The 27,924-nt window shown below is 48.2% G+C and overlaps 1 protein-coding gene across 2 annotated transcripts; it reads right to left on the minus strand.

Moving 5' to 3' along the window:
• Positions 1 to 7,757: 7,757 nt before the first annotated feature.
• Positions 7,758 to 26,664, minus strand: PYROXD2 (pyridine nucleotide-disulphide oxidoreductase domain 2). 2 transcript variants are annotated; one of them, XM_083505796.1, is made up of 16 exons: positions 26,321 to 26,505; positions 25,442 to 25,461; positions 25,135 to 25,228; positions 24,967 to 25,040; positions 22,611 to 22,766; positions 21,749 to 21,902; positions 20,691 to 20,752; positions 20,465 to 20,562; positions 19,101 to 19,242; positions 18,169 to 18,303; positions 16,013 to 16,085; positions 13,821 to 13,977; positions 12,077 to 12,231; positions 11,480 to 11,586; positions 11,103 to 11,223; positions 7,758 to 9,710 (listed from the first exon to the last, which is right to left on the minus strand). In XM_083505796.1, exons 1-16 carry the CDS (start codon positions 26,460 to 26,462, stop codon positions 9,640 to 9,642), a joined length of 1,761 nt encoding a protein of 586 aa, XP_083361922.1. In that variant the 5' UTR covers positions 26,463 to 26,505; the 3' UTR covers positions 7,758 to 9,639. The 2 variants fall into 2 exon arrangements, with proteins under 2 accessions (XP_083361922.1, XP_083361921.1); XM_083505795.1 differs by lacking the exon at positions 25,442 to 25,461 and having other exon boundaries at positions 26,308 to 26,664.
• Positions 26,665 to 27,924: the final 1,260 nt, after the last annotated feature.

The following is a 27,924-nucleotide window of genomic DNA, read 5'->3' on the forward strand; positions in this document are numbered from 1 at the left end:
GTCTCTACAGCAGAAGCTGCAACTCTCCAACAGCTTGACCTCACCCCCCCCCAAAGGCACACTCCTCCATTGTCTCCTGAGCAGATGGATGCCATCAACAGATGCACGACTCATCAGTTGCAGCCAGCTTTAATTTAGCTCTGCGCTTCTCGCTCCTGGGATTCTTCTGACAGCTTTGCCAAGGCACCTTAACCACGGTCCACAGCTGTACTCCTGCAAGGTGTCTCCTTGGGCTGCTGCCTTCCCCATGCAACACTTCCTTGGGACTCATCCTGGCCCTGCCCATCACGGTCTGTGGCCTCCACCTAGCAGCAACTAGCCCCATTACAAGGCTGGAAATAAACAGGAAGTAGCGTTGCCCATGCCGTAGTCCACATCCCAGGCAGGAATGTGCCAGTGGCTACAGGCTGTTTGTTTAGAGTTTAAGGAGTAGGTTCCTGGCATGAGGAGCCAGAAAAAGCATGGCCCCAAATACCCCGTGAACTCACCATTCTGGCAATCCTTTGCAGGGAAAGACCGAGACCACGGAGGAAAAATTCATGCCCCTATTTCTTATGAGAAGGGCACAGGGGAACATCCTCCCATGTCTATTGGCAGAGTCCTGTGGCTACCCACTTGTGCCCAGCTTGGTCAACCAAGAGGTTGGCAGTGGCACACTTTCTGCATCTCTGCCCAGCACGTGGCTTCTGGCTATATGATGTCAAGGCACCAGCAACTGCCAAAATACCAGATCCTTCCAAAAATGACTGCCTTTGACCCAGAGCTGTCAGCAGCAGGGCAGCTGCTCTGTGCAAAACATGAGGAGAATAGGCAAGACAGATGACCTTTGGATGGCTGGCTGGGGTGAATCAAAGGGAGGCTCTGCCCATCCTAAGAATCATTGAACCAGAAAGGGACACTCTTCCTGCCACGTGGGCTGACGATAATTTGTTTTCCTGCCCGTCTTGCCAGCTCTGGGAAGATTTGCCAGGACACGTCATTGGCCAAGTATCTGCAAATATCAGGGGTGCTTGTCTTGATCCAGCTCAGATGCTTTGCACATTTCTTACAATCAGATCCACTCTCCTGAGTGACTTGTCATAGCATAGAAAAAAAGGAGTGAGCTGAACCAATTCCTCAATGGCATCTCAACTGAGCTGCTATCACTTTACCATCCATTTTAACTCAACACAGGTAAATCTGGTTAACTCAATCACAGCAGCATCTATTTGTAACATTGGAGGTTCCAAGCTCAACTTACTGTATTCCTAATGCTGTTGTTTCTGTAGCACTTCTATCTTGCCTTTGTTCTAAAGGAGTTTAGTCTTCCTTTCATCCTCACACTGACCCTGACCCTGTGAGGTAGGTTAAGCTGAGAGACAGTGACTGGCCCAAGGTCACTCAGAAAAGTTTTGCGGCTAACTGGGGATCTGAATCCACGTCGTCCCAGCCTCAGGTCTAAATCCAGGACTGCGTGGGAAGACGGAGCTTTTGTATAACCAAGGCAAATCACACAAACGAAACAAAAATGGTTATTTAGGAACAACAGAAGAGAACATAAAACCATGTATATAAGATGAAGGAAGCATTAAAAACACATTCCAGCTTAGCTATGCATCAAATTAGTTTCAGAGACAAAAGAACATGCCAGAATAATATGGGCTGATACTCATGCTCTGAGTTACAAGAAGGTATAATAAATTTATGAATGCAGATAGGCATTAACTTCTCTTTTTTTGCTCCAGCTTTACACACATGCCTCATTGCCACAGTAATGTAATTCAGAGGTACACACTGAGGTCAAAAGGTAGCACTTTTTTTTAATGCAAAATAGATTTGCTTTTGTTTTATTTATTTAAAACATTTATAAACTCACAAGCTTAATATTTTTAAAAGAGCACTAGGAAGCATGCAACATTAAAACAGTACACAATGGGTGGTATTCTGCTGTGTTTTGCTCAGAATAGACCCACTGATATTAATTTTTTTTAAAAAAAATTACAGTATGTCATCTTTAATGGACATATTCAATCATTAACTGAATATTAATGAACATGACTAAGTTATGTCCATTAATTTTAAAAGGTCTACTCTGATTAAAACTTAGCCAAGTGCCATCCAGTAGTACTACAACAAAAACACTTCATAAACCTACATGCACCGAGGACCAATTTACCAGTAAACATGATTTGGGAGATTCTTGATCAGGCTTCCCATCAGCTGAAAGGGTGAAGCAGAGCCATGGTGCAAGGTAAGGGGCTTGACCAGATTCCCCCATGTAGCACCTCTGATCTCAATCCCCCCAACCTGCTGTTACCATGAGGGTGGGAGAAGGAGAGACAGGAAATATATGGGTATCAGTTTTTCTGCCCCCCCCCCACCTGCTGTTCACAGCCAACTGTAATTGCGGGGATGGGTTTTTACTGGGGCTGTGGTGTGGTGGGAAATGTTAGCCCCCTCCTCAAGTGTCATCATGGCCTGCTTTCAAATGACTCCTTCTCTCACAGGTGCTTTTAACCCAAGAAAAGGGTGTTGGGTAGTTGATAACGGGCGACTCACATCACATCTGCTTTGGACCTGAGACAGAGAATCTGGTGACACCACAAACCTGCATGGTTTAGCCAAGAACAGAATGGATGCTGGTTATGATTCAAAGCAAACTAAACACTGGCAGTGAATCAAACAGCAAGGAAAGAAACCTGTTGTTCAATGGAAAGTGGTTAATACATCAGGAAATATATGTGTAACCTATACAACCTGCATAAGAAAAGGAGAACAAGCCGATTCACAGCTTAGCCTGCGAATATAGCAGGCTGGCCAGTTTGAAAATGGCTCTGCTTTGCTCAAGAAGACTCTCCAAAGGATTGCAGAGAAGCATAGATCCATTTCCTCCACCCCAGTCCAGCTGGGCTGCTTCCTTCGGACTCATCCATCAAGAGCCAGACCTGCCTGCGCAGATGCATGTGCAAAGGAAATATCTCGGGGCCCCACATGGCTTCTAATGGGACCCTGTCACCCCACTGATTTAGCGCAGCTCACTTCAGACACGGTACACAAAGCAGGACGAATGATTGGGGAATCTTGAAAGTAGAAAGGAATGCCACCTGCTTTACCCTCATCCATATTTGTCAAATGGCCCACCTTGGACGGGCAGGAATTAATCCCTCTTGTGTTTCCCTATTGCTTTCCCAAAGACCCATCAAGCCCAGGGCTGACTGGCTGCATCTCTTTGCGGGCCTCTTGGGGTGGGGGGAATACCCTCCCAGCCCCAATACTTGAGATCTTCCACGGGAAATTAAACCCAGGACTGTATACATAATAGATAAATAAAAACCCACCATTTCCTACTAAGCTGCAGAGTTTCCTTCCCTAGATCCCTTGCAGGCCTTTTGCCCATGGCAATAAGAGCATCCTTTCCCCCTGCACCTGCTTGTTGTGTTTCCTCTTCCTCCTCTGACCTGCCCACAGAGCACTCAGTGCTGCTGCCATTGCAGCTCAAAGCTGGAAAGCTGTTGTGTCATTGACTGCCTGGGCTGGGCACGCCCGTTTGCCAGTCCAACGTGGCACAGGGCGGAGCAGAGGAGGCGAGCTGGTCCTCCCTGTCAGCTGCTGCCTCAGCACGTGTCAGGCCCTTGGCCCGGGATGTTCTGTGGTTAAGGCCAGGGAGCAGCTCAGGCAGCACTAAAAACAGCTCCGCCTGGAGCTATTCTCATCCCGTCAATATTTATATAGCTGTCTCAGGTGCAGCACCTCGTTCCAGGGACGTTTTATTTAGGGGCCGGTGGGAGGCAGGGCGCAGAGTTCAATTGGGAGAAGCGTCAGCAGGAGGAAGAGGTTTCGGAGGCCGAGCCAACGGATAGAAGAGCATTCAGCTCCCTGCGGAGGCTGACGGCTGGCCTGCGAGAGCTGGCAGGGATGGGGAGGGCACCTTTAGGCCACACAAACACTCCCTGCTTCTCCTCTTCCCACAAAGGCAGGCAGGGAGAAGATGACAGGGAGGAGGGAGACTCAGGGCAAGATGCTGTGCAATAGGAGGCTGGAGGCTGCCATCTCCTCTTCAGAAAGCACCCTGTAGCCTGGTTTGGATTAATATTTAAAGTTGACGGGTATTTCAGGGAAGCCTGTGCTGTGAGCCATACCTTGCCCAGAGTGCCAAGCCTGCAGTCAGTGCCAAGCCGAGTCTATGAACTTCTTCATACAATGCTTCTTTTTTTTGGGGGGGGGGTGCTACTGGAAATTCCATCACCCCAAAATCACCATTCTCAAATGTGGGTTTTTTGGGGGGGGCCATCTGGGAGGGATTCTTCTCTGTGGCAGCCCCCAAGCTGTGTTCTCCCCTCCAAATAGAGGTACACCTAGCAAAGCTTTCAACACATGCTAAAGAAGCATTTCTTTACCCTGGCTTTTTACAGCTGAGATAAGTATATAGAATTGTAGAGTTGGAAGGGACACCGGGGGTCATCTAGTCCGACCCCCTGCAAGGCAGGAATCTCAACTCATGACAGAGGGCCATCCAACCTCTGCTAAAAAAAAAAACCTGCAAGAAAGGAGAGTCCACCACCTCCTGAGGGAGACCATTTCACTGTCAAACAGCTCTTACCGCCAGAAAGTTCTTCCTGATGTTTAGTCGGAAACTCCTTATAGGCGATGTCTTAGGACCCTTCTCATTCTTCTGACTGTAAATGGTTTCAACTGCATTTTTAAAACAGTGTAACTACTGTAACAGCTTCCTATGCTCCTCAAGAACATCATTATTTCATTTATGTATCCAGTATTGTTATTCTCATTTATGAACCTCTCCCTATCAGGCATCTGAGAACGACTTACAATAGTGTCCACATGTGATAAAACTACTACATATAGAAAAAGTTTAAACAATTGCACAGAGCGAACGATTCAAATATAAAATGTATAGAACAACTGAGCAAGGTACTTCATCCTTTAGGGGGTGAGTTAAAAACATTTCAGAAGCTGTGCTTTCTAGCAATCCCATTGGCCCAGAGGCAGCCAGGGTGTGAGGAGTGAGCCAATGGCAAAGTGAAGAGAGCAGTGGCATCTTCCTGGGACTGCAGGGATGCTTAACCCAAAGTCAAATAAAGCAGTGTTTCCCAACCACTGTTCCGCGGCACACTAGTGTGCCGTGAGATGTTGCCTGGTGTGCCGCGGGAAAAATTTAAAAATTCGAAAGATAGCTTCATATCCAGAGAGGCGGCCTTCAGGCGAGTTTTAATTTTAATTTTCCTTCTCCCACTTAATGCCCCACACTCGCCCGAGCAGCTTGCAGTCCTCGGTAACCACGGCGACCCGAGGGAGGGGAGGGAACAGGGAAGTCGAGGGCGGCGGCGAGCCGCGATGACGTCAGTGGGCCGCGCCGCCTTGCCCTGGCACGGTGTGAGAGCCCCGGCTAGTGGCGCGAGCTTCGGAATAAGTGGGATCCGCGTGCGCGAGACCGAGATCGCGGGTAAGGAGCTCAGCCCTGGGCAGGAGGAAGCGGGGCCGCGCGTGCGGGCCACATCCCCACAGAGAGCGAGCTTCCCCCGGCCCACCACTCCGGGCAGGTCCACTCGCATGAGGGGGCGGCGATGGCGACGGCCGGCAGCTTGCCTGCAATGCCATCCCTCGAGCAGGCGAGGAGCCCGGAGGCTACCAGATGCGAGTCCTCTTTCCCACCCTGCTCGGGAGTCCAGAGCACTTGGTCGCATTCAGGATCTAGAGTGGGGAAGCGGGGCTTGTGTCTGGGCTGGACACATTGGGCTGCCTGTGCCGCTCAACCTGCGGGGAGAAATCAGGGTGGGAGTCACGACCGTGAGGCAGGGCTGCCAAGTGTGGCAGAAGAGGACACGGCCGTCGCACCTGTCCTTAGGTAGGAGCTTCTTCCGTGTCGACCTGCTGCCCTAAAGTCTTGGCTTTTTGGCGGTTGGCACAGAAGGAAGGCAAGGGGGAGGGGGAAAAATTGAAACTTACACTTTCGTGCGTCCCTCCCGGCGTGACGCTGCGCGCTGACGTCACGGGGCTGTAATGGTGGTGTGCCTTGAGATTTTTTTCATGAAACAAGTGTGCCTTTGCCTAAAAAAGGTTGGGAAACACTGAAATAAAGGATGGGTGAGCAGAGGCCAGGGAGGAGGCAGAGGGGCAGGGAGGCATGGACAGCTGAGCAAGAGAAGGAGCCTCAGTGCTTTGGGTGTGTCTGAAACCCTGAAGTGCAGCATATGACATTTCAGCCCTCTCCTCCTCCTGGGTAAGCTGACTGGGAAGACAACGTCCACAAAGGGCCGTCAGTCATACTGGTTTCCATGCAGGAAATCATGACGCATGCATCTGCCCTCTGGTGTCGGAAAAGCAGGGACACCTTGAGTGAAGAAGGGTTTCCACTTCTTGGGAGCGCTGAGGTTAGTATTCTTATTACCTCGGATGACCTGCTCCACCAACTTAAGGAACCTGAGCTGTCAAGAGGCACTAGCCAGGATCAGCAGCCCCTGCTTTTGGGAGTTGTGGCTCTTGTAGGCCATGGGAGACCTGCCTGCTTCTCAGCTCCTACCAGGGCCCTGCTCCAACACCGCGTTCATCATCCCTGCCATGTTTCGCTATATCTCAAGCAGGAAGGCCTTCCGTCAGCCTTGATGCAGCGGGCACAGTGCTTGCCAGCTATTGCTGGCGATGCTAAAATAGCTGTACATAAGGCCGGCATGACATAAAACAATGAGAAGTATGGAACTGCCTTAGCAAGGTAGTTATCACTACTGTATTTGGCTTTGCGCTTGTTAAAATTGCTAAATTATGCTAAAGGAGCAATGCTTCCACCTAGCGGAAGTGATTCGTCCAACAGGCACGGAGCGGACGTTCAAAGGAGTTAAGGTGGGTTTTGTGTCGCTTTCATCAGGCAGTGCTGTGGCTCTTTCAGAGAGGGGAAAGTCCTGTCTGCGGAAGCATCCACTGGCAGACATCTAGAGTAGCCATATGTCCTCTTCTTCATGGGTAGAGTCGTCATAGCGATCCATAGTTAAATGCAGAAGTCAGCAAATGTGTCCTCTTTTCTCTCTCTTCAAAATATGGCAGTGCTGGGGCAGCATTACATAGCCGAGACCCAGGGCACAGAGAATTTATCAGCTTATAATTTGCCATTAGGCAAAATTAATTGCTGTTGCACTTATAACTCCAGTCACTGTCATACACTGGAAAAGCAAACACTAAAAAGAAAGGAGTAGAGAGGTTGTAAGGGGAAAGATGCCAGATTATGAATCAGCAGGGCAATGGTGCAGCAAGAGAAGCTTCGTGGGTTGCATTTTGACTGAGCCAGCATATTCTGGAGTTGACAATGTTTAGGGATGCCCCTCCGGTGGGGGGAGGGAGGGGGGAGGAGGAGAGAGCTCTGCTCATAGCTCTTGGCATTTATTTATTGTATAGAACGTGCTTTCCGTTTCCTCAAAGCAACTTTCTGACATCCTCATTGTGTAAGACGCTTAACTTAAACGGCATCAGTTGCAGAGCATTACATAACACAAAGACGTCCGTCAGCACGAGACTTTTCTCCTTGGGAAAGTCCGTCAACTGCTGCACACAACCCCCATTTATTTCAATTGAGTTTTGTGCCGCATTGGAATGAATGGATATTGTGCTCAGCAAGAATACCTGGGAAAACAGCACCTTGTGACTGCTGGCAACTTCACCGGCAAAGATGTTGCATTTTGGCTGCCTTTCTCATCCCAGGGGTCAGTGGCAGAGTTCCCCCCTCCCCCACCCCCAAAAAGTGAGAAAGATTATTACAAAGGAAGATTGGGTTCTCAGTCTTTTAAAAACTCTTTAATCTTTGGACATATATTTTCTAAGTGTACCGTTGGCAATGATTTTACAATCATTTCTTCACATGAAATCAATCCATCATAGCTAGGGAGGAAAGTTAGCTATCGATTTTTCCTTATTGTGTCAACACACTTTGGCTAGGTTCCATCCGCCAATTAAAGCAGAGTATTTAGATTTAAGCTGATTTATCCCCATTGATTTCAATGGGATGGAACTGGATGAAAGCCAGTGCAACTGATTCGTGGGATCCTCAGGCTGCCTCGGGCACAAAACCCAACAGTGGCTCTTGCCAGAGAGGACAGCTGGCTACCAGCCACTTCCTAAGCTGGATTTGCAGTCCGAATGCAGAGAGGTGTTTGCAAGCAGCTGCTCTTTGCTAGTGAGAAATATGGCTCTTTTGGACTGGGGCTCAGCCAGGCATGTCCGGCTTTGGATAAGGAGCACAAGGTCAACAGACACGAACAGCAGCCAACTCTCCTTGCCCCTTAGCTAAGACAGCACTGTAACAACCTGGCCTTGTTTCTTGTGTTATGAATTGGGGGTGGGGAATAGGCTATATGCTAGAACACTCCTAACCCCTGGACCCAGCAAGTGTTAAAACATAAGCCAGGCTAGCTTCCTGTTGAGGCAATAGCATGGGCAATGGGCCATTATGGGGAACAAAGAAAAGGGGTTCTGTGCAAGTGGGTGGTGGGTACTTAGAAGGACAAAGGCAGAGTGGAGGGCAGAGAGTTGTAGTGATGTGAACTAGAAGCAAAGCAGCAAGCTGGAAAGGGAGAGAAGCAGAGCAATGATTGATTTCTGCTGGATGCCAAGGCTGTGGCTATGAGGAAAAACAAGACCTTCTTGGGGTGTTGATGCTGGGAACCCCTCTATCGCAGGCTCAGGTTGTATATGTGTGTAAATAAACCATATATCATAAAGACACCACAGTCTCTGCTGTGCCTCATTTCCAAAGGAACACAAACCCTGGAAACTCTGGAATCCTGCACTGCTCTGAGATTGGGGTGGCATGAAACACTGAGCTTCCAGAGATGTGTAGATCTTAAGCTGTTTCTCAGGACAGTTTGTTCAGTGTTTGGAGCCACGTTTGCAGAATGTCTGTGTTTTAGCGCATTAAGGAACCAAAGCCAAGATGCTGTCTTGTAAGTTGGGGTGGAAGGGATGTAAGCTCAGCGGCAGAGCATCTGCCTGCATGCAAAAGGTCCTAGGTTCAATCCCTGGCATCTCCAGGCAGAGCTTGGAGAGCATCCCTGCCTGAAACCCTGGAGAGCTACAGCCAATCGGTGCAGACACTCCTGAGTTGGATGGACCCAATGGTCAGACTCTCAAAGGCAGACTCCTATTTCCTAAGTTTGGCAGCAGAGACGGGCTTTCAGAATAAATGCTGCTGCTGTTGCAGGGCATTTTAACCCAGTGGGTCCCTATTCTACTAAAATACCCAGTCTCTACTCAGGAGCCAGCCTCACCCAGGACTCTAAATTTTGCCTTTTCCTGTAGCAGGAAGCACAGGATGCATCTCCCAACCAGCCCAAGGAGGAAGGAAGCAGAAACCGGAGCCTTTGCAAGAAACTGCAGCCTCGGGTACAATAGGAGCATTCAGGAGGAGCACATTAGCTGATTTATAAAGCTGGGAGAGGTAATGGTAGCAAGAGCATTTTGCAAACACGCTTGTGGCACACTTTTGTCCATCTATCTGCAAGAGAAGTGCCCACCTCCTGCTCCATGGCTGTGCAATGCCCAGAGCAAAAGACCAGAGATCTCTCTCTAGCACTGGGTCCAGAGACAGAATGCAGCAGAGTGGCTTCCCGTCCATCCCTTTTCCTGAGCTAGGGCAGCTCAAGGGTCCTACTGGGGAGGTCACAGCTTCTTAAAATCCTCCAGAGCCATTCTAGCCGCATTGCGCCCCGCCGCTCCCATGACACCTCCTCCTGGGAAGAAAAGGGAGATGTTGCAAGAATGGGGTGAGCAGCTTAACCAAGTCCACAGCCAGCAAGCCAAATGGTAGAACTCTTGTGGGTATTTGCCACTGGGAATCCTTGAACCCAGTTCACTCACCCCCTAGCAGGGCAGGAATGGGAAGGGACTAAAATTCCTCACAGCAAGAACCCAGAGAAGGAAGAGCACCTCCTTTCGTTCCCCTTCTGAGCTGTGTCGTAAGAAAGCATTCAAACAACCTAAGAATGCCCCACAGAGAAGATTCACAATACCAGTCCCAAGCCAACGTTAGCCAGGAGGGAGGAGGCTGAAGACAAGGCAGGGAATGTCTCCATTTATCCTTCCAGACACCAAAAGCTCTACCTATCCCAGGCAGACCCAAGCCAAAGCCAAAGCCACTGACACAGCACATAAAATGTGTGCTTGCATTTGATGTACATGTTGAATTTTGCTTGTTTTGTTTTAAACAGAAGCTATGGGGGAGAGGTTCAGTGGTGTTGACCCTTTCTCCTGTCACAGTGAAAAACCCCTTCTCCTTGAGGTGAAGTAAAGAGAGGAGAGGAGGGGTTTCATTGGGATTTGCAGCACAGGGGGAAAGGTCAGCACACACAAGTGTCTGCCCTTTACAGCAGGGGTGGGAAACCTCTATAAGCCCAACCTTCTGAGGAGGCTCACATTCCAAGAGTGGGCGGGGCAAAAAGATGAAGTGGGGCAAAAGGCAAAACTGAAATGTAAAGAAAACCAGTGGTACCTCAGGTTAAGTACTTAATTCGTTCCGGAGGTCCGTACTTAACCTGAAACTGTTCTTAACCTGAAGCACCACTTTACCTAATGGGGCCTCCTGCTGCTGCCGCGCCACTGGAGCACGATTTCTGTTCTCATCCTGAAGCAAAGTTCTTAACCTGAAGCACTATTTCTGGGTTAGCGGAGTCTGTAACCTGAAGCGTATGTAACCTGAAGTGTATATAACCTGAGGTACCACTGTACATTGAAAAATTAAACAAGCAGGCTTACATACACAGGCAGGATCTTTAAGAGTAAATAAACCTCATCATTTCCACCCACTCCAGGGTGGGGCACCCATGGAGTGCCCTCTCTCTCTTGTCCTTGGGCAAAGAAGGTCTTCTGCTCCTCTCCCCAGAGGCACAGCCTGAGACCCAGCTCTAGAGACACCTTAGAGGAGCACGGCAAACTCACCCCACAGTGATGCTGCATCCAGTGGGCTTTTAGGAAAATGTGGACCTTGAACGCAACCAGACGCCCCACCCTCCTCCCTGGTCCTCTCTAGCCACCCCCTTCCCACCGAGGCCAGGCTCTCTCCCTCGTTGTTGCAGCAGCACAGACACACCTCATCTGGCCTTGCGCTGCCCCTGCCAGATACGTACCGGGATGGGCGCCACTTCCACAGAGGTAGAGGCCTTCCACTGGAGATCGGTAGCTGGAATAGGAAGGCACTGGCCGGGCAAAATACAGCTGGTCCAGAGACATCGCTCCATGGAATATGTTCTGAAAACCAGAGGCAGCATCAGACAAGGTAGCTGGGAAGCAGCAGTGCTCTGTCTCTGCTTCCCAGTACAAAGGGAGTCGAGAAGTGGAGGCTGGGAGATGGGAGGCAGCTGGGGCAGCCGTTTGTGTGGGTGTTTAAACTCATCTGCAACATCTAAGCCATATCAGCCAATTTGGGGAGGTTGCCCTGGAAGGGCATGGCAAGGCGAAGCTGGGCAGGAGAGTCTATGGGCAGAGATTCTCAGCCAATACATACCCCACCAGGTAGGCCAAAGATCCGCTCAAGGTCTGGAGGCATCAGGACATCCCTGCCGACGACAGAGGCCTTGAACCCAGGGGCGTAGGCTTCAACACAATCAAAGACTACAAGGGGAAGAGATGCCACATGGGAAAGACTGAGAGTTGCCTGAAGGAAGGCTAAGTATTAGTCACCCAGGATCCACCCCCACGCCCCCACCCCAAAAAACCTGGTTTTCTGACAGGGATTCAACTGGAATTTCAGCACCCAAGAGTCACTAAGACTAGACAATCACACGTAGGCACCACGGAGAAATCCCTTCTCAGCTGACCCTGGGCATTGGTCTCCAGCCACCCCTGAGACTCATGGAAGACCAGTGGGCAACATCTAGACCAAGAGAAGATTGTGCTACACAGTTTTAAGCAGGAGAGTTCTCTCCCCAAAGAGAAGGGGTGCAAAGCATAGGATAGAAGGGTGTGCAAATGGGAGACATGGCCCAATGGATAAGGTTTAGGGTGGTGGTAAGCCTTCCCAAGACTGGAAAATTCTCCCCTTTCTTGAGAGGCAGTGCAAAACCACCATTGCTCCTGCCAGTCCTCTGTGCAATGGCTGTACCTCGGTCAGCATAGTCCTCACGCTCACGGTCATCCCATTGCTTCCCTCCGGCCAGCGTGTAGGGGGTGTACTGAGTGAAGAGAGAGACCACATGGCAGCCCAGCGGAGCCAGTGTGGGGTCCAGGGCAGACGGGATGCACAGTTCAATCATGGGCCTGGAACGGCAGAGAGAGGCCAAGCAGGAACCCTTGGGGTCAAGTCCAGAAGAACCTCAGTGCAGTTGCTTCAGCCCTACTGAACTTTTCATCTAGCACCAGCAAGGCTTCAAGCAGTGACTCTATTCTGGCTGTAGACCTGCAGGTATCGCGTAATGGAGGGCTGGGGAACTTGTGGATGTTGCTGCACTCTCCCACCAACCCTGACAACCCTGGCCATGCTGGCTGGAGATGATGGGAGTTGGAGTCTAGCAATTTCTGGAAGGCCACCATCACTGTTGCAGTAGAAGGGGATGTAAGGGGGACACATATTTAGAAGAGAAGATGGCGACAGGCCTGGAAATAACTCATTGAAAAGACCCGTAGTATGTAGAGCGATAACAATAAAAGACAATGCTGCATACTTCCTACTTGCTTGGTGCTGATCTTGCAAAAATAAAAAAAGTTATTGAGCAACAGTTATTCCCATAAACTAATACAGTAAACATTGAGGAGGGAATCATGTACTGTATTTGTGACAGATGTGGCCCAGGGCTTGGGAGTGTTGAATCTGAAAGATGCAGCTTTCCATTTTCCAGCTTAATCTAACATGCTGTTAAGAACACGATGCTTAAAGCCCAAGGATGCAATTCTATGCACATATGTCTAGGAGTAAGTAGAATTAAGCTCAGTGGAACTGACCTCTGGGTAAACATGCACGCATGTTTATTTGTTTTCTGTACAATGGACACTATAAGAGGTTGAACTCCAAGGTGAACAGCAAGAGGGAATGTAATTTATATTCTGCTCTTAAAGGGCTGAACAAATGATAATAAGCAGAGCGACACAGGGTGGTGGTGCAGACACCTAGCAGAGCCTTTTGCTGTTTCAGGGAGTTTGCAATGGAAGGCAGAGCAGAACGGTTGCCAAAAGCCGGCGATGCAGGAGGTGCATCTAAATGAAAGTGTCTGCCCTGCGCTCGTCCCTGGGGCACATGGCTGGCAGACACTCCAGCCTCTAAAACAGCTAATTGTGTGTGTAGGAAACAGTGCTTCCCAAAGCACACACGGGATTATAAATATGCTGGAGAAGAACTTGACAATATCCATTTGTTTTTCGAGAAGAGGAGTTTTATCTCATTAGACCAGGATCGTATCATGGTAAGGTCTTGAGACTAGGAACTTTGCCAGAACGAGGCTGCTGTGAGCAATGTGGGTTTCTGCAGCGGTCAGCTCTCCTCTGCAATTTTTACATTTTCTCTCCCTTCTTACAGCTGATCTCTGCTTGGGCTTTGGCAACAACGAGGGAGACAAATCTGGGCTCTTCTGATTTGCAAACAAGCGCAGTGTTAGGAAACAGGACATGAGGTCCTGGGTCACTCAGGGGACTTGCCTGGCAGGGCTTTACAGATGCAAGAAAGCAGCAACCAAGGTCCACTCACAGCTGTTTGACACGAGACAAGAGCCCCTTGTAACTCAGTTTTAAGCACACTCTTTCCCTTAGCTGTTCTTGTTCCTTGGCTAGGATGGGGCCAACTTTAGCTAAAGGATTCCCCATCCTGCCCACCTGTGCCAGTCAGTCCTTGCAGGGATTAGCATTCCCACCCATACCTGCTTGACGGTCTCCCCTGGCAGGCGTCCTCAAAGGCCTGGTGCAAGAGCTGTATGTCTTCACAGTTGAGGTGGATGGAGCACTGGTGATGGGGCAAGGGGCAGCCATCCCTGGCATTGGGGGCCGCTCGGAAATCAGGCAACCGATCCACAGCCACTATGGACAGAAGGAACGGAGGATGAGGCTGGACAGGGGGGATGTCAGGGGAGGGGCAAAGGGGGCCCAAGGCCCAAGTCTTTTCTGCTAAGCCCCACAACTCCCACCTCTTCCCCCTCGTTTTCAATACTTGGACTACTGCAATGCGCTCTGTGTGGGGCTACCTTTGAAGGTGACCTGGAAACTACAATTAATCCAGAATATGGCAGCTAGACTGGTGAATGAGAGTGGCTGCCGAGACCACATAACACCGGACATGAAAGATCTACATTGGCTCCCAGAACGTTTCTGAGCACAATTCAAAGTGCTGGTGCTGACCTTCAAAGCCCTAAATGGTCTTGGCCCAGTATACCTGAAGGAGTGTCTCCACCCCCATCGTTCAGCCAGGACACTGAGGTCCCGCGCCAAGGGCCCTCTGGCGGTTACAGGGAACCAGGCAGAGGGCCTTCTCGGTAGTGGTGCCCGCCCTGTGGAACACCCTCCCATCAGATGTCAAGGAAATAGGCTGAGAATAGGAGGGTCAAGGACTTTTAGAAGACAGCTGAAAGCAGCCCTGTTTAGGGAAGTTTTTAATGTTTGATCTTTTATTGTGTTTTTAATATTCTGTTGGGAGCTGTCCAGAGTGGCTGGGGAAACCCAGCCAGATGGGCGGGGTATAAATAATAAATTATTATTATTATTATTACTACTTTGCTTTCAGGCCACCTGGGACTCTTCGAGGTGCAGTGCCAGTGAGACCCCAGCCACTCATGACCTTCATTCCAGCTGGGCAAAAACAAGAAGGATGTAAAGTCAGGCTGAGGGTGCGTTCTGGGAAGAGTCCCAAGGACACTTGAGGGCCTGTGATTCCCCACCCCTGCTCTGCCTCCATGCGCATTTGTGTGGTGGACCTGCTTCCAAGTTCTAAAAGCAATGTCCCCATTTCCAAATAAAGCACAAACACCCTCTGTGGTGTCAGAGTGGCTTGCCTTTTGGTGCAAGAGGGAGGTGCACTTTTTAGCACATTGCACCTAATTTATTAGAGTGCGTCCGGGTGCAGCTGCATGAACTCATTGTTATTTTATAGCCAAGTGGTATTTGGATTTATTAACAGCGTCTTCAGGAAAGCGGGAAAGAGCAGGCAGGCCAGTCATCTGTGAGAAGGGGAGCATCCAGTCCCTCCGTCCTGGCTGGATACATGTCCCTCTGCCACCAACACACTATCAGCAAGGAAACAGCAGGGGAGGGGGTGGGGAAGGAAAAAAATGGCTACCAACCACTTCTTTGATTATTAAGAGGTTTTAGGAGAAAGCTGCATTCATGGGGAGGGGAGAGCAGGGTGAACCCAGGGCTCTTACAAAAGAGAAAATAGGAGCCCTGGAGTCTTGCTTCCCCAATTCTTCCCTCTATTCTCCCAGCAGCCAGCCTGGGCATTTTATTGGGAAGACTTAGACCACATCATTATGTTTCCAGCCACCACTACCCTTCTTGCCCTTGGAAGCCTTGCAAGTGCTGCAGAGGGGGGCCCCTGAGCAATGACAGGGAAAGGGGTGTTTCTAGGACTAAGGTGAAACTGATGCCCCCTTGTTATGTTTGCTATTGAATGTTGCATGTTGTTTAAGCAATCTTGTTATATTTACTGTATCAAAACACATTTTTAAAAAAATGTCACTACATTTGCTCTTGTTTTGCTGTTGTGATGAAACTGTTTTTGTAGTGTTTGCTTGAAATGCATTCCTGTTTTCTTTGTTATTATCCGCTTTGAGCATGATTTTGGGCAGGCGGCGGGCAGAGGCATACAAATGAATGAACCTGCTCCTTGAAACCTTCTTGAAAAACCAACCATTAGTAGTGTTACTGCTCCCTCTGCTGGCCACACTCCACGTTTGCATCTACTGCCCTTGGGCAAGACATTGAAAGACTTCCGCTCTCTTCCGCGTGTAAAATTCTTCATCCACAGAGTGACTCTTCTCCTGCCTGCTGTTTGCAGGACTGTGGAAGTGCAGAACCTTTGCATGTAAGCATCTGGCCCACTTTGCCTCCATGCAATACTCACCATTGATCTTGGTGACTGGAGAGCGTGAGTCAAACTGGGAGATTCTCTGGACAAATTCTGGGGGCAGCTGCTCCTAGAGAGAAGAACCAGACACAGAATGAGCTCCTGGGATATAGTTTGGTATCTGGAAGAAAACTGGAGGTTAAACTGCGCGCGCTCTCTCTCTCTCTCTCTCTCACACACACACACACACACTTTAACAGCTGATAATCAGTCCCCCAAAGGGGTGTTGCTGTCCTAGCATCCTGGGCAGCCAGTTCATTGCCTCTGATTCCAATGCTAATAATAATAATAATAATAATAATAATAATAATAATAATAATAATAATAACAACAACAACAAAAACAACAACAACAACAACAACAATAACAATAAATATAAATAAAAAAATTCCTTCCAGTAGCACCTTAAAGACCAACTAAGTTAGTTCTTGGTATGAGCTTTCGTGTGCATGCAGTGTATCTGAAGAAGTATCTTCTTCAGTGTATCTGAAGAAGTGTGCATGCACACGAAAGCTCATACCAAGAAGTAACTTAGTTGGTCTTTAAGGTGCTACTGGAAGGAATTTTTTTTTGTTTTGACTATGGCAGACCAACACGGCTACCTATCTGTAATAAATAATATATTTCAACATTTCACACACAAACACATTATATAATTTTTTAATTAAATTTTCTGTTTTACAATTTAAAGTACTAAAGTACTGATTTTTATATCCTTAAGATATCAATGACTTCCCTTTTTCTCTTTCCATGGTTCATTTTGCATATCATAAATCCCTGCATATTTTACAAAAACTATACCATTCAGTATTCCATTACTACATCCATCAAAACTTATCTACACTGTTGAATTTATCTTAATGCTGCCAGCGTTTTCAGCTGTACACAGTTATTTTCCATATATTAAATAAACACTTTCCAATCTTCTCTAAACGTATGTTATTCTTGTTCTCCTATTCCATATGTTAAGTCTGCAAGCTGCACATATTCTGTCAATTTAAGTTGCCCTTCTTCTTTGGTTGGGACCTTGCTCATTTTCCATTTTGGGGCTAACAAAACATGGACCACAGTAGTGGCATATATTAATAACCTTTTTTGACACCTGGGAATTTCAGTCTGAATTATCCCCAACAGAAAATATATTGGGGGTTTTTTGGAAAAGTACTTTTGAACATTTTTTCCAATTCATTATTTATCATTTTCCAATACTTTTTTACCCTTTTACAAGTAATAATAATAATAATAATAATAATAATAATAATAATAATAATAATTTATTATTTATACCCCGCCCATCTGGCTGGGTGTCCCCAGCCACTCTGGGCGGCTTCCATAAAAACCAAAAATACAGTAAATATCACACGTTAAAAACTTCCCTGAAGTCCACCAATAATAATAATACATTTCTTGTACCCCACCCATCTGACTGGGTTGCCCCAGCCACTATGGGCAGCTTCCAATGAAGTATAAAGGAACACACCAAAACATCAAAAGCTAATAATAATAATCTACCTATGAAGGCAGCACTCCCAGACAGTTCTCCCCCCATCCCGAACACAGCAGACCAAAGAGCCCTGAAGTGTTTTTAAGGTAGGGTGGCTCAAAGTGGTCCAATATTAGATTAAACATTAAATTTGAGAGGGTTTCCAGCTGTACTGAAAATGCATAGTTCATTGATATTATGGAAGAGTAGGAGAAACCGGAAGCACACTGTTTGGGGCTCAGCTTCTTCACTCTCATCCTCAGCTCTCCCTCCCTCTCTCTCCACGCATTCAGTCTCCGGTCAGCTCAGTTCCTCCTTTCACAGCAACACTCTGGTTTGCAGGTACAGAAAGCAAGACAGTGCAACTGGCTACTGAGTTGCAGAAACTGGGCTTTCACAGTTAGTCTGGACCAGAACAGCAGGATATTTTGCTCGATCATTCCTAGGTGAGGGCTCAGCCTTAAAGGGGGTGCCTCTGCTCCCCACTCTTCTAGGGTATCTGTAATAAACTGGTATTGTCCCTCAAGGACCAGAGGGCAAATAGACCTACCTTACATCCTTTGCAAGCTCTGGGCATCCTGCTGCTTGAGAGGAAAAAGCAAGGCTAGTGGAAAAGTCTGGAGAATCCCCCCCCAAGGCTTCCCATGCTATGCCAAGGAGGAGGACTCACCTGAGGAGTCAATTCCAGAAAGGTGAGCTGCGGAGATGCATTTGACAGGACCAGGCGGCTTTTCAATTCTGTTCCGTCCTGGAGGCAAACACCTTGCGCCTTCCCATCTGAGCTCAGAAGAATGTGGGCAACAGCCTGCAGGGTTGAGAAGAGGGAGAAGTAAACAGGAGTATAAATGTGTCCGTGGAGAAAGCTAATTCTCACCTGCCCCATATCAACAAGATACCAGCAGGGGTAGGAAGGACCCCGGCTTCAGCTTCTCATCCTCCCCACCAAAATCTCCAGGGATGCCAACATCACTGTCATTTTGGAGGGTGTCATTTTGCCTCTGTCTTCTGCTGCATGCCAAACGAGGCATCCCATTGGGACCAAGCGATTGCATTCACTGTTCCAGGAAAATCACTAGGGCGTTTTGTGGACCAGAGTCTGCTGAAGCACAATTCACGGAGAGGTTCGCCTCTATCCATTTGGGTCTGAATAGAGACAATGATTTCCTGTCCCACTGCAGACGTTAATTAACTCAGCTTTGCCGAGTTTTGTCACCTCTCACTGCAGTTGCAAACGGGCACTGCATCGACTCTGTGTGCATTCTGGCTATAATTGCATTGCTTCTGCCTGCACTTTTTCTGCTTTTAATTTCCCTCTGGCCTCGCTGCTTTCAAGGCTCTTGCCTTCGTTTGTAAATATGTATGTCACTGCGACTGAGGATTAGGCTTTGTGCATCTGATAAAGTGGACTCTGGTCCAGAAAAGCCTTTGCCAGACTTGTTCATCTTTAAGGTGCCACAAAACTCTAGGTTGTTTTTGCTGCCACACAGACGAACACAGCTACCCCTCTGGGAATTGTGCCAGGATAACTTCTTTCCCCTGTGCCATCCCATTATGTCAGTATCCCTCGCACTGCACTGCTTGCCCTTCACTGGATCCACCCACCTTCTCCGTGAAGATCTCAGCCCCGAGTGCAGTTGCAGCATTGGCCAGGGCCTGGGATAGCGCTCCCATGCCCCCAGCCACATAGCCCCAGGCCCCCTGGCGCCCCTCCAGCTCACCCATCACATGGTGCAGCAGCACATACCTACGAGAAAGACCAAGAGTTAGGGGCTGCCACGGGCAGGGCTCAGAGCTCCCAGACACAGCATCTCCCCAGCCGAAGCTGGCCAGGAGCGCTTGACAGGCTTGGCGGCATCTCAGCTTTCTTTACATCCTGCTTGCATTCATCTAAGCAGGGCTCTGTTACAATGCACGGCACTTTCCCCTTCGTGCACGTTGTTATCATTAATGGCTTTATTTATTACAATATTTAATGCCCTACATTTTCAGTCCCGAAGGACCGACAAAAAAATTAAAAGCCTGGGGCGGAATTCAATGCAGCGCTAAGGAGATCGCTCTGTCGGCGCAAGCATTTCTGCTTGTCTGATGGAACAATCTCCTCTCTCCTCCCAGAGAGGGGGTGGTTCTCCTGATCAGCCAGAGCTGATGGGAAGGTGGGGGGGGGGCAGGGAAGGAACATAAGGTAAGAGTGCAAGAAGCACCTGAAGAAGAAGAAGAAGAGTTTGGGTTTGATATCCCGCTTTATCACTACCCGAAGGAGTCTCAAAGCGGCTAACATTCTCTTTTCCCTTTCTCCCCCACAACAAACACTCTGTGAGGCAAGTGGGGCTGAGAGACTTCAAAGAAGTGTGACTAGCCCAAGGTCACCCAGCAGCTGCATGTGGAGGAGCGGGGAATCGAACCCAGTTCACCAGATTACAAGTCCACCGCTCTTAACCACTACACCACACTGGCTCTCTGCTAGGCTAGACCAGACCACTGGCTCATCTAGTCCAGCATCCCCAATGCCTTTGGGAATCCTACAAGCAGGACCTGGGCACAACAGCACTGAGAAGGTGGGGAGTCCCATTGTGCTGGCAGGACTCATTGTGCTGCCTTCTGCTAGTGCAACTAGTTAGTTGAACCTGGCCCATGAAGTTCTTAAGTATGGAATAACTCACCTCTGCTTGTGTTGAGCATTGCCCCTCTGCAGACCTCTAACTGGACAAGGGATGGGGAACCTGAGGCTCTTCAGATGTGGCTGGACCACAGCTCCCTTCATCCCTGACCTTTGACCACACCAGCTGGAACTGAGGAGAGCTGGAGTCCAACAACATCTGGAGAGCCCCAGGTTCCCCACTTCTGCTCTGGGTATTCACATAAGCAACAGGGTTTGGGGCCAAACCTGAAATGGGGAGTGGGAAGGGTGTGCACAGAGGCAGGATGGGCAAAAACCAAAGGCTGTGTGCAACTGAACAGAACCTTACCCACTGCCTGGTGTGTGGGGACCAGCCATGGCACCTATCACCGCATCTGTTGCCAGTGTTGCTTTCAGGGGCTCTGACTCAAACCACAAATCCAAGATCTGCAACAAGATGAAAGAGGAACAGGCTCAGTATGGAACGTCTAAAGGAACCTGCCGATTGATTATGGAAGGAGCAGAAACCATTCTGATGAGGAGGGATTCTGACTGGGTCATGAAGTGGTTTTTACCTTGGAAATGGGGGCCGTCAGAACCTGATAATATTGCGGAAGCTGTTTCCCCAGAGTAAAGCCTGGCAAAAAGGAAAACAGGGGTCCGGTGTAGTTCAAATACAGAGCCAGAGGTGAAAGAGCATCCCTGAACCTCAGACCATCCCTAACAAAAGGTTTAACCAGGTGAGCATTGCTTCTTCCGCTGGTCAGGCAAGCGCAGAGTCAAGTCAAAGGATGAGCTTTGCTGGAACAAACAAATGGTCTATCAAATTCAGCATCACCTTTGTCACAGTGGAGAACCAGATGTCTCTGAGAAGCCCTCACCCTCAGTAACAGTAGCCCTCTGCCACTATTGCCCCTCCAAGCACACTGCCTGGGGGGTTGTTCAGGTTGTAAACAACCTGTGCTTAGAGCAACAAAGGGCTGGTAGAGAGATAAATGAAGGGTAGGGTTGAGAAACCTGCTAAACTTCAGACATCACTGAACTCTAATTCCCATCAGGCCCAGTCACCATGACCAATGGGCAGGGATTATGGATCCACAGGTTGCCCCATCACCAGCATAGGGTAACACATATAGAAGTTCTGACACACCGTCTACATCTAGGGTCTCCAAAGTGGCATTCACGAGCACCACAGGAGCTACAGACACCCCCTGATGCCTGCCAATCTCCCTGCTCCTCCCAATTTTATTTTTTTAACAACTGAGTGTTGCTTTCATCAGCTGTTTATTTAGGAAACACTTTTGAGGGGGGTGGGGCCTGCTGTTTTGGCTCGTATTTAGTTGTTTGGGGAGTGCAATTTTTCCATTTGTTTTGTGTTTGAAGGGGAAGGCTGAGCATTGCCAATTTCTCTTTTGTGAAATGGGTATTTTGTGGTGCCCATAACAGTTCCCTAGATTTCCAAATGTGTGTCCAACAAGGTTAGCTACCCCGGTTTAAGTAGTTAGGTCAGAGGTTCAGTCGCACACACATACACACACAAAATGGCCCATGAGCGGGAATCCAGTGGGCACACATTCTTGATTTAGGGCCACCCTGAGTCCAAGAATGTTGGTCTAGCCCCTCCATCCTTTACCTGCACGGATCAGGGCCCGTAAGCCTCGTAAGGCTCTGAGCTTCTGAAGAAGGGAGCCCTGGCTGAAACCAGCCACATCCAAAGGGCAGGTATCAAGAAGAGGGTCTATGGCTGACACCAAGCGGTTCATGAACGCCTCATACTTGGGAAAGGCCTACAAAGGAAAAAGAAAACTGCTGGGTGCTGTTCTATCAGCCATGTCAAGCAGAGATTCTCCCAAGACAACAACTTCCATTTGCCAAGGGAATGTTTTCTCACAGGCCAGTCGTGAGTGTTTGGGGCCCAGTCAGTCCCTGCAGGTCTTTGTGCCCAGTTTCCTGTGCCCCGTGGCCCTGACTCATTCAACACTTTTGCCCAGGCCGATGATACCATTAGGCAGAATGAAGAAGCTACCTAAGGCAGCTGATTTTAGCTGTCATGAAAGCAAATTATTTACTTTAATATTCAGAAGCAACTCACCAAGTGGGGTGGAGATGCTAGAATAGTCTCCCAGCAGGTGGGTTACAAGAAGTTGAAGGGAGGATGTCATGGTGCAAACACAATGGCGAAGCCAATCCAACACTCCTGCCAGTGTGTTTGCAATGTGCTGAGCCTCCCCGCTCCCCATCTTGGTAAGCGACAGCAACTCACCTGCTGGGAAGCTAGCATATTGGTTTTGGCCCACCCAGCAAGCCACTTCTATGATTATTACTATTGTATTTTTTACTGCCAGAGGGATGCTTTGGGCGATTTTCCCTCAGGAGCAAAAATTACTTGGCTGGGCGGGAGGCTGTTTGACTATTCCCCCCCTCCAGCAACAAAATGTCTTGGGCTGGGCCTGCTTCTCGCCCTTCCATACCTGAGGAAGTTTTCCCCACAATACCTGGGCATCCTTTACAGAGAACTGAGCAATCTGGCTCTGTGAGTCAGCCATGTTGTTCCCCAGCAGCAGTGAGCGGGGGGCTTTTCCGGCCCGAGCATCCTCCAGCAGCGGTGTGAAAGAATAAGGGTCACGTGGAAGCACTTTTAAACCATGTCTCTGGAAGACAGAAGGCAGCATGGGCTCTAGGCCTGGACACAGAACATGCTGAATTATCACACACATGAGGTGAGGCAGATACAGATATAAACCGCTGGGTCCTTGGATTTTAGGAGAGGCTTCACTGTCACAGGCCCACGGGCCTCAACCAAGACCAAGTTGTGAACACTGGCCTTAGAATTTGTGCCCATTGGTCATATCATTCAGAATTTTATGCACTGTGTCATCAGCCAATTAAGGCTGCAGTCCCACATGCACCTACCTAACTAGAAGCGAGCCCTGAATGTAGTGGGACTCGCTTCTGAACAAACATGGATAGGCTTGTACCACATATCGTCTCTCAACCTAAATGAATAAAAACCTCACCTTCTCACCCTAAACCTAGTAACTGACAGCCTTTAGATTATAAGTATTTATCTACCTCAATGACAAATGGGATACCAAGACTGAGGGATGGAGAATGACTATTTCAGACTGTACAACTTGGGCGTCAGGGGTCCTCCAGTCAGAATGTGTATGAACCTGGTAGCTTAGTCATCCAAGCATATTAATTTATTAAAAGATGTAAGAGACAACGCCGACCAAAGAAGAATGGCAAACCATGTTGACGGACTATGCCGAAATGGCAAAATTAACTGGGAAGCTCAGAAATCAAGAAGAAAAGACCTTTAAAAAACAATGGGAAAAGTTTATAATTTATTTACAAGACCACTGTAAGCAAGTTAAAGCATTAGCAGGATTTTAATCACACTTGTAAAGTAACAGAAAATATGGATAATTTAGAAGGATTTTTTTTTGGATGAATACTGATATGCAGCTGTAAATATGATCATTAGGACCCATGGAGGGGTTGGGGAAAAGTCAGGAGGTTCAGAGTAAGCTCAATATTTGGATTTGGAATTGTTTTTGTTGTTGTTTATTTATACTTTTTAAAAATTATTTTAAAAATTATTTTTAAAAAAATATTAAAAGATCATTAAAATATCAAAGTGGTTTGCCACAGTATTGATATATAACAACACGTACAAATTTTAAAACCAGAGATCATTGAATTAATTATTATGGAAAGATGTATTTTTAATTGTCCACAGAATCCTAGTAGAATAGAGTAATTTTCAGTATGAGTTTAGAGGCCTCTGGCATAGGATTCTACAGGGCTGGGCCTATGCAGAGGAGTAGGAAGGTCAGGTGGTACCCGGTGCAGAAAATTTCTTGTCCCCCCCACCCCACCCCATTGTGTTGTTTTGTTTTGTTTTCTTACAAAGGAATGTGGATTCTGGGCCTCTGGTAACAAGTAGGCGACTATGGACAGATACTTAAATCTACAGGATGGATTGTGTTTTGGCTTGTGTTATTCTATTTATATTTATTGTTTATTTATTTAATAAAATTTATTTTTAAAAACCTGCAAAGTGGTTTACCAAAACAAAAAACAAAAAAACACCACAGCAGTAAAATCAAGAAAAATTGGCTGCGTGCAAGGGGGCGAGGCGAAGGCAAGGCCTAATATACTCAGCCTAGTCTCATTTTCACATAGGCCAACTTTCCAGGACCCGGGAAGCCCAGCGGAGGGTAGGGCAGCAGGATGGCTGCAGTGAATTGAAATTTCAGCCTTCACGACATAGGAAAATGGCCAAGTAAACAGCTATTTTCATGGAGAAGGGTCAAGATATTAACTGATATGCATGAAATTTCACTAATTTCCTGCATGTAGTAATCTACACTAATCCCTAGTGTAGTAAGATAAGACCTTCAGAGCAGGCATTTTTTTTAAAAAAAAGTTTTTTATGAACCACCCTAGTAGGGCAGTAATTGTTCCTTGATAATTTGTCACCCCCCTCCATGATGGCACCTGGGGCCCCCTCCCTTTCCTACGCCCCTGGGCCTATGGTAGAACTATGACTGACTTACTGGATTGAAATTGCTGGCTAAAGATTAAAAAGTGGGGAAAAGCAGAGTGAAAAGAGACTGCCCTGGTCTTTGTTACATGGTAACTTTGGATAATTGGGAAGATACAAGGTCTGTTCAGCAAATCAGAACTTTTTGTTTTTGGAAGGAAGGGAAGAGAATTTGGCAGGCATTTAGCTTCAGGGGTGCCCAAAAAATGACAAGCAAAAATGGCCAGAAACCATGCAGGAACCCAGCAATTCCCACTGTCATTGCTCACCCTGCCCCACCAGCACAAGCAAACAGCCCATACCTTTAACTCCAGCTCTGAGTAAATCTGGGGTCTCAACAGACTGAGCAGGTAGGAGGCTCTGGAGAAGCGAAACCCTGTAGAACAGGACATGTCAGGTGCATTGAGGAGCAGCGGTCGGATGCTGCCTGGAGAAGCTGTAGGGCAGCACCCGGGAAGCACAGCTCTTACCTGGGATAATCTCCTCGGTGACTGCTGCACCTCCCACAAGGTGTCTTCTCTCCAGCACAGCTGTCTTCAAACCACCTTTCTGCAGGTAGGCAGCCTGAAGATGCAAGGAGCATCCCCTTAGCCATGAAGAAGTCCCAGCTGCTTACCCCGTGCCTTTTGCTGAACTTAACAATCACCAGGCAAGAAGATGGTCTTCCCCAGATGACAAGCCAGGTAGGGACCAGCAGCCCCCTCCCTCTGAGTCCATCTCTTCCCAGAGACCCATAAGGCCTGACGCCATGTCCCCTCAGCAGTTCTCAGTACTCACAGCGACCAGGCCATTGTGTCCTGCAAAGAGACAAGATGAGCAGCTTTGATTTGGGCCACCTCCTCCTCCCACAATGCACTTCTTTTTAAAGGCTTCTTTAAAGTTCTTCTTTTCCAAAACTGTCTCCCACAGTCTGAAGTGAAGCATGTTTACTCGGAAGTCAACCCTGCTGAGTTCAATGGAGCTTTCTCTCAAATAAATGGGCCATCCCAGCCATCCTTCCTCCAGTTTAAAGCGTCCTCCCTTTGCATAGCACCACCAAACCAGTAAGCCAGTATGTCCTGCTGGACCCAGACCTAAGGCACCAAGGTTGAAATCCCCACTTGGCTATGAAGCTCGCCTTGGGTCGGTCACTGCCTCTTGGCCTATCCTACCTCACAGGGTTGTTGTGGAGAACCATGTATGCCACCTTGAGCTTCTTGGAGAAAAAGGTGGGATATAAAGGCAATATAGATAGATAGATAGATAGAGAGAGAGAGAGAGAGAGAGAGAGAGAGAGAGAGAGAGATGATAGATAAAGAACCTGAGGCATCAGGTCAGTGGCCCATCCAGCAGACTGCCTCGACTGTGGAGGATGAGCATAGCCATCACAGCTAGATGCTTCGAACAAGTCTTTTCCTCCCTATATTTGGCCAATCGTCTTTCAAAACCAACCTTCTGCTCTTTTCCAGCCTAAGACCATTCTTTGCCCACTTACTCGCAATTCTTCTCCTGCAGGAAAGTTGGCTTTCCTCTTCCTCGTGGGAAGCATTCATTAGCACGGGCCCCCCTGCTAGACCGCCTTGGGCATCTTGTTCGGGGGGGGGCACGGAGTGACCCCCACTTTTATGTTTCCCGCCTGGACGCCGGGCCCTTGCTTTTTCTGCCAGAGCCACCCACCTGCCCCTATCACGACGGCGTCGTACTCCCGCTTCAGGGAGGCAGCAGCCCCGACGTGGCACCCTCTGCAGCCCCCCGGGATCCTCAGGAGAGCAGCAGCAGCAGCAGCGCGCAGCCACCGACGGGGCCTCGCGGCCATCATGACGCCTGGAAGGACTTTGCCATACGCCTGGCGCTTCCAGTCGAGTCCCAGGGAGAAGGGGCGTGGGGCGGGGAGCTTGCAAGGAAGGAGGGGCCGAGAGGAAGAGGGAGGGCAGTGAACCGCCCCAAATGCAAAGGTCCGCAGGGAAAGGAGGAAGGAAAAGAGAGAAGGCGCGCGTTAAGTTCATTGGGGGACACATGTGCTTTCCTGGGCTGCAAGTTGCAGCTGCCTTCATCCGATGCACGAAGAGGGGCCCTTATCTGGCCAAAGAGACATATGGAAAGAGTTGTGGGGAGTACTAAACTGTAAGTGCAAGAGGGCCCGAGCTGCGACGTGAGCGCGCAAAGCAGCTCCTCAGCCAGGGACGAGACAAGCAAAGCCTCGCTAATGCGGCTCCAGGCGAGCTGCCTATTTGTCTTGATCAAGAGTCAGCCTTAGAACTTGTCAACGTCAATGATCAGCTTGAAGCATGAGGAAAGCTAACCTGGCGCTCACCGAGGCGCTAAATCTGTGTCTGGGCTGCAAGAGGCGACTCAAAACGACCCTCGGTTAAAAAAAGATAGGCGTGAAATCCACCTACAAAGACACCAAGGCTTCCTTGTCTTGGCCAGTGTTTTGTGTTGTTAGATTTCTTATTTCCAGGCAGGGAGCAGCAGTCAGTCAGACTCAGCAGTGAAATTCTATGCATGTTTACTCAGGGGTAAACCACTGTCATCGGTCAGGCTTACTTATTGGTGTCTTGGGCTAGGACCTGGGAGACAAATCCCTATTCAGCCATGAAGCTTGCTGGGTGACCTGGGATAAGTCACAATCTCTCGGCCTGACCAGCTCCCAGGGTTGTTTTGAGGATAAAATGGAGAGGAGAATCCTACATACCACTTTGTCCACCTTGTTGGAAAAGTGAGATATAAATGTAATACAAATAATATAAATGTATTTTTTATGATACATTAAGTTTAGAATTATTTTATTTATACCCCGCCTTCTAAATAAAAGCCCCCAGAGGAACTTAAGCATATGGAACTATATTGTGTATTGAATTGTTTACTGTTTTTCCAGGTTTCATCTATTGTGTTTGGGTATTATGCCAATGTGGATATAGATTGACATATTTTACTTTTAAAATGTTAAGGTGCACTTTGAGCTCAAGTATGATATTGGAAAAGTGACTCAAGACTTAAAACCCAATCAAGGAACTGTGCTCAGAGCACTGCAGAGTATTTTCCCCTTGCTGAATGCCAACGCAGGCAGGCAGCCGAGATGAGAGGGGTTTCCAGTCAAGCGTTTAAAGAAATAATTAACCTCTGATATCTATTGGTATAATTATATACTACACTAGGCTGATATATCCACTATCTCATACAATGTTTTTGGTACCAAACCATTCCTTTGCAAATAGGGATCTCTCAGAGATTGAAGAATATTTCTGCTTAGCATTTTAATGAGAATGTGACCATGTGAC

This window comes from Podarcis liolepis (genome assembly GCF_965112155.1).
Source record: "Podarcis liolepis genome assembly, chromosome: 5".
In the NCBI taxonomy this organism is placed as follows: Eukaryota; Metazoa; Chordata; class Lepidosauria; order Squamata; family Lacertidae; genus Podarcis; species Podarcis liolepis.

Excerpts from the sequence above, each read along its gene's own strand:
- PYROXD2 (XM_083505795.1), bottom strand. The coding sequence starts at position 26,661 with ATGTGTCCCCCAATGAACTTAACGCGCGCCTTCTCTCTTTTCCTTCCT. Across the intron at positions 18,304-19,100 it reads CTGAGATCTTCACGGAGAAG|GCTGTTGCCCACATTCTTCT; the intron begins GTGGGTGGATCC and ends TCAACCCTGCAG. Across the intron at positions 13,978-16,012 it reads TCCAGTCACCAAGATCAATG|TGGCTGTGGATCGGTTGCCT; the intron begins GTGAGTATTGCA and ends TTCTGTCCATAG.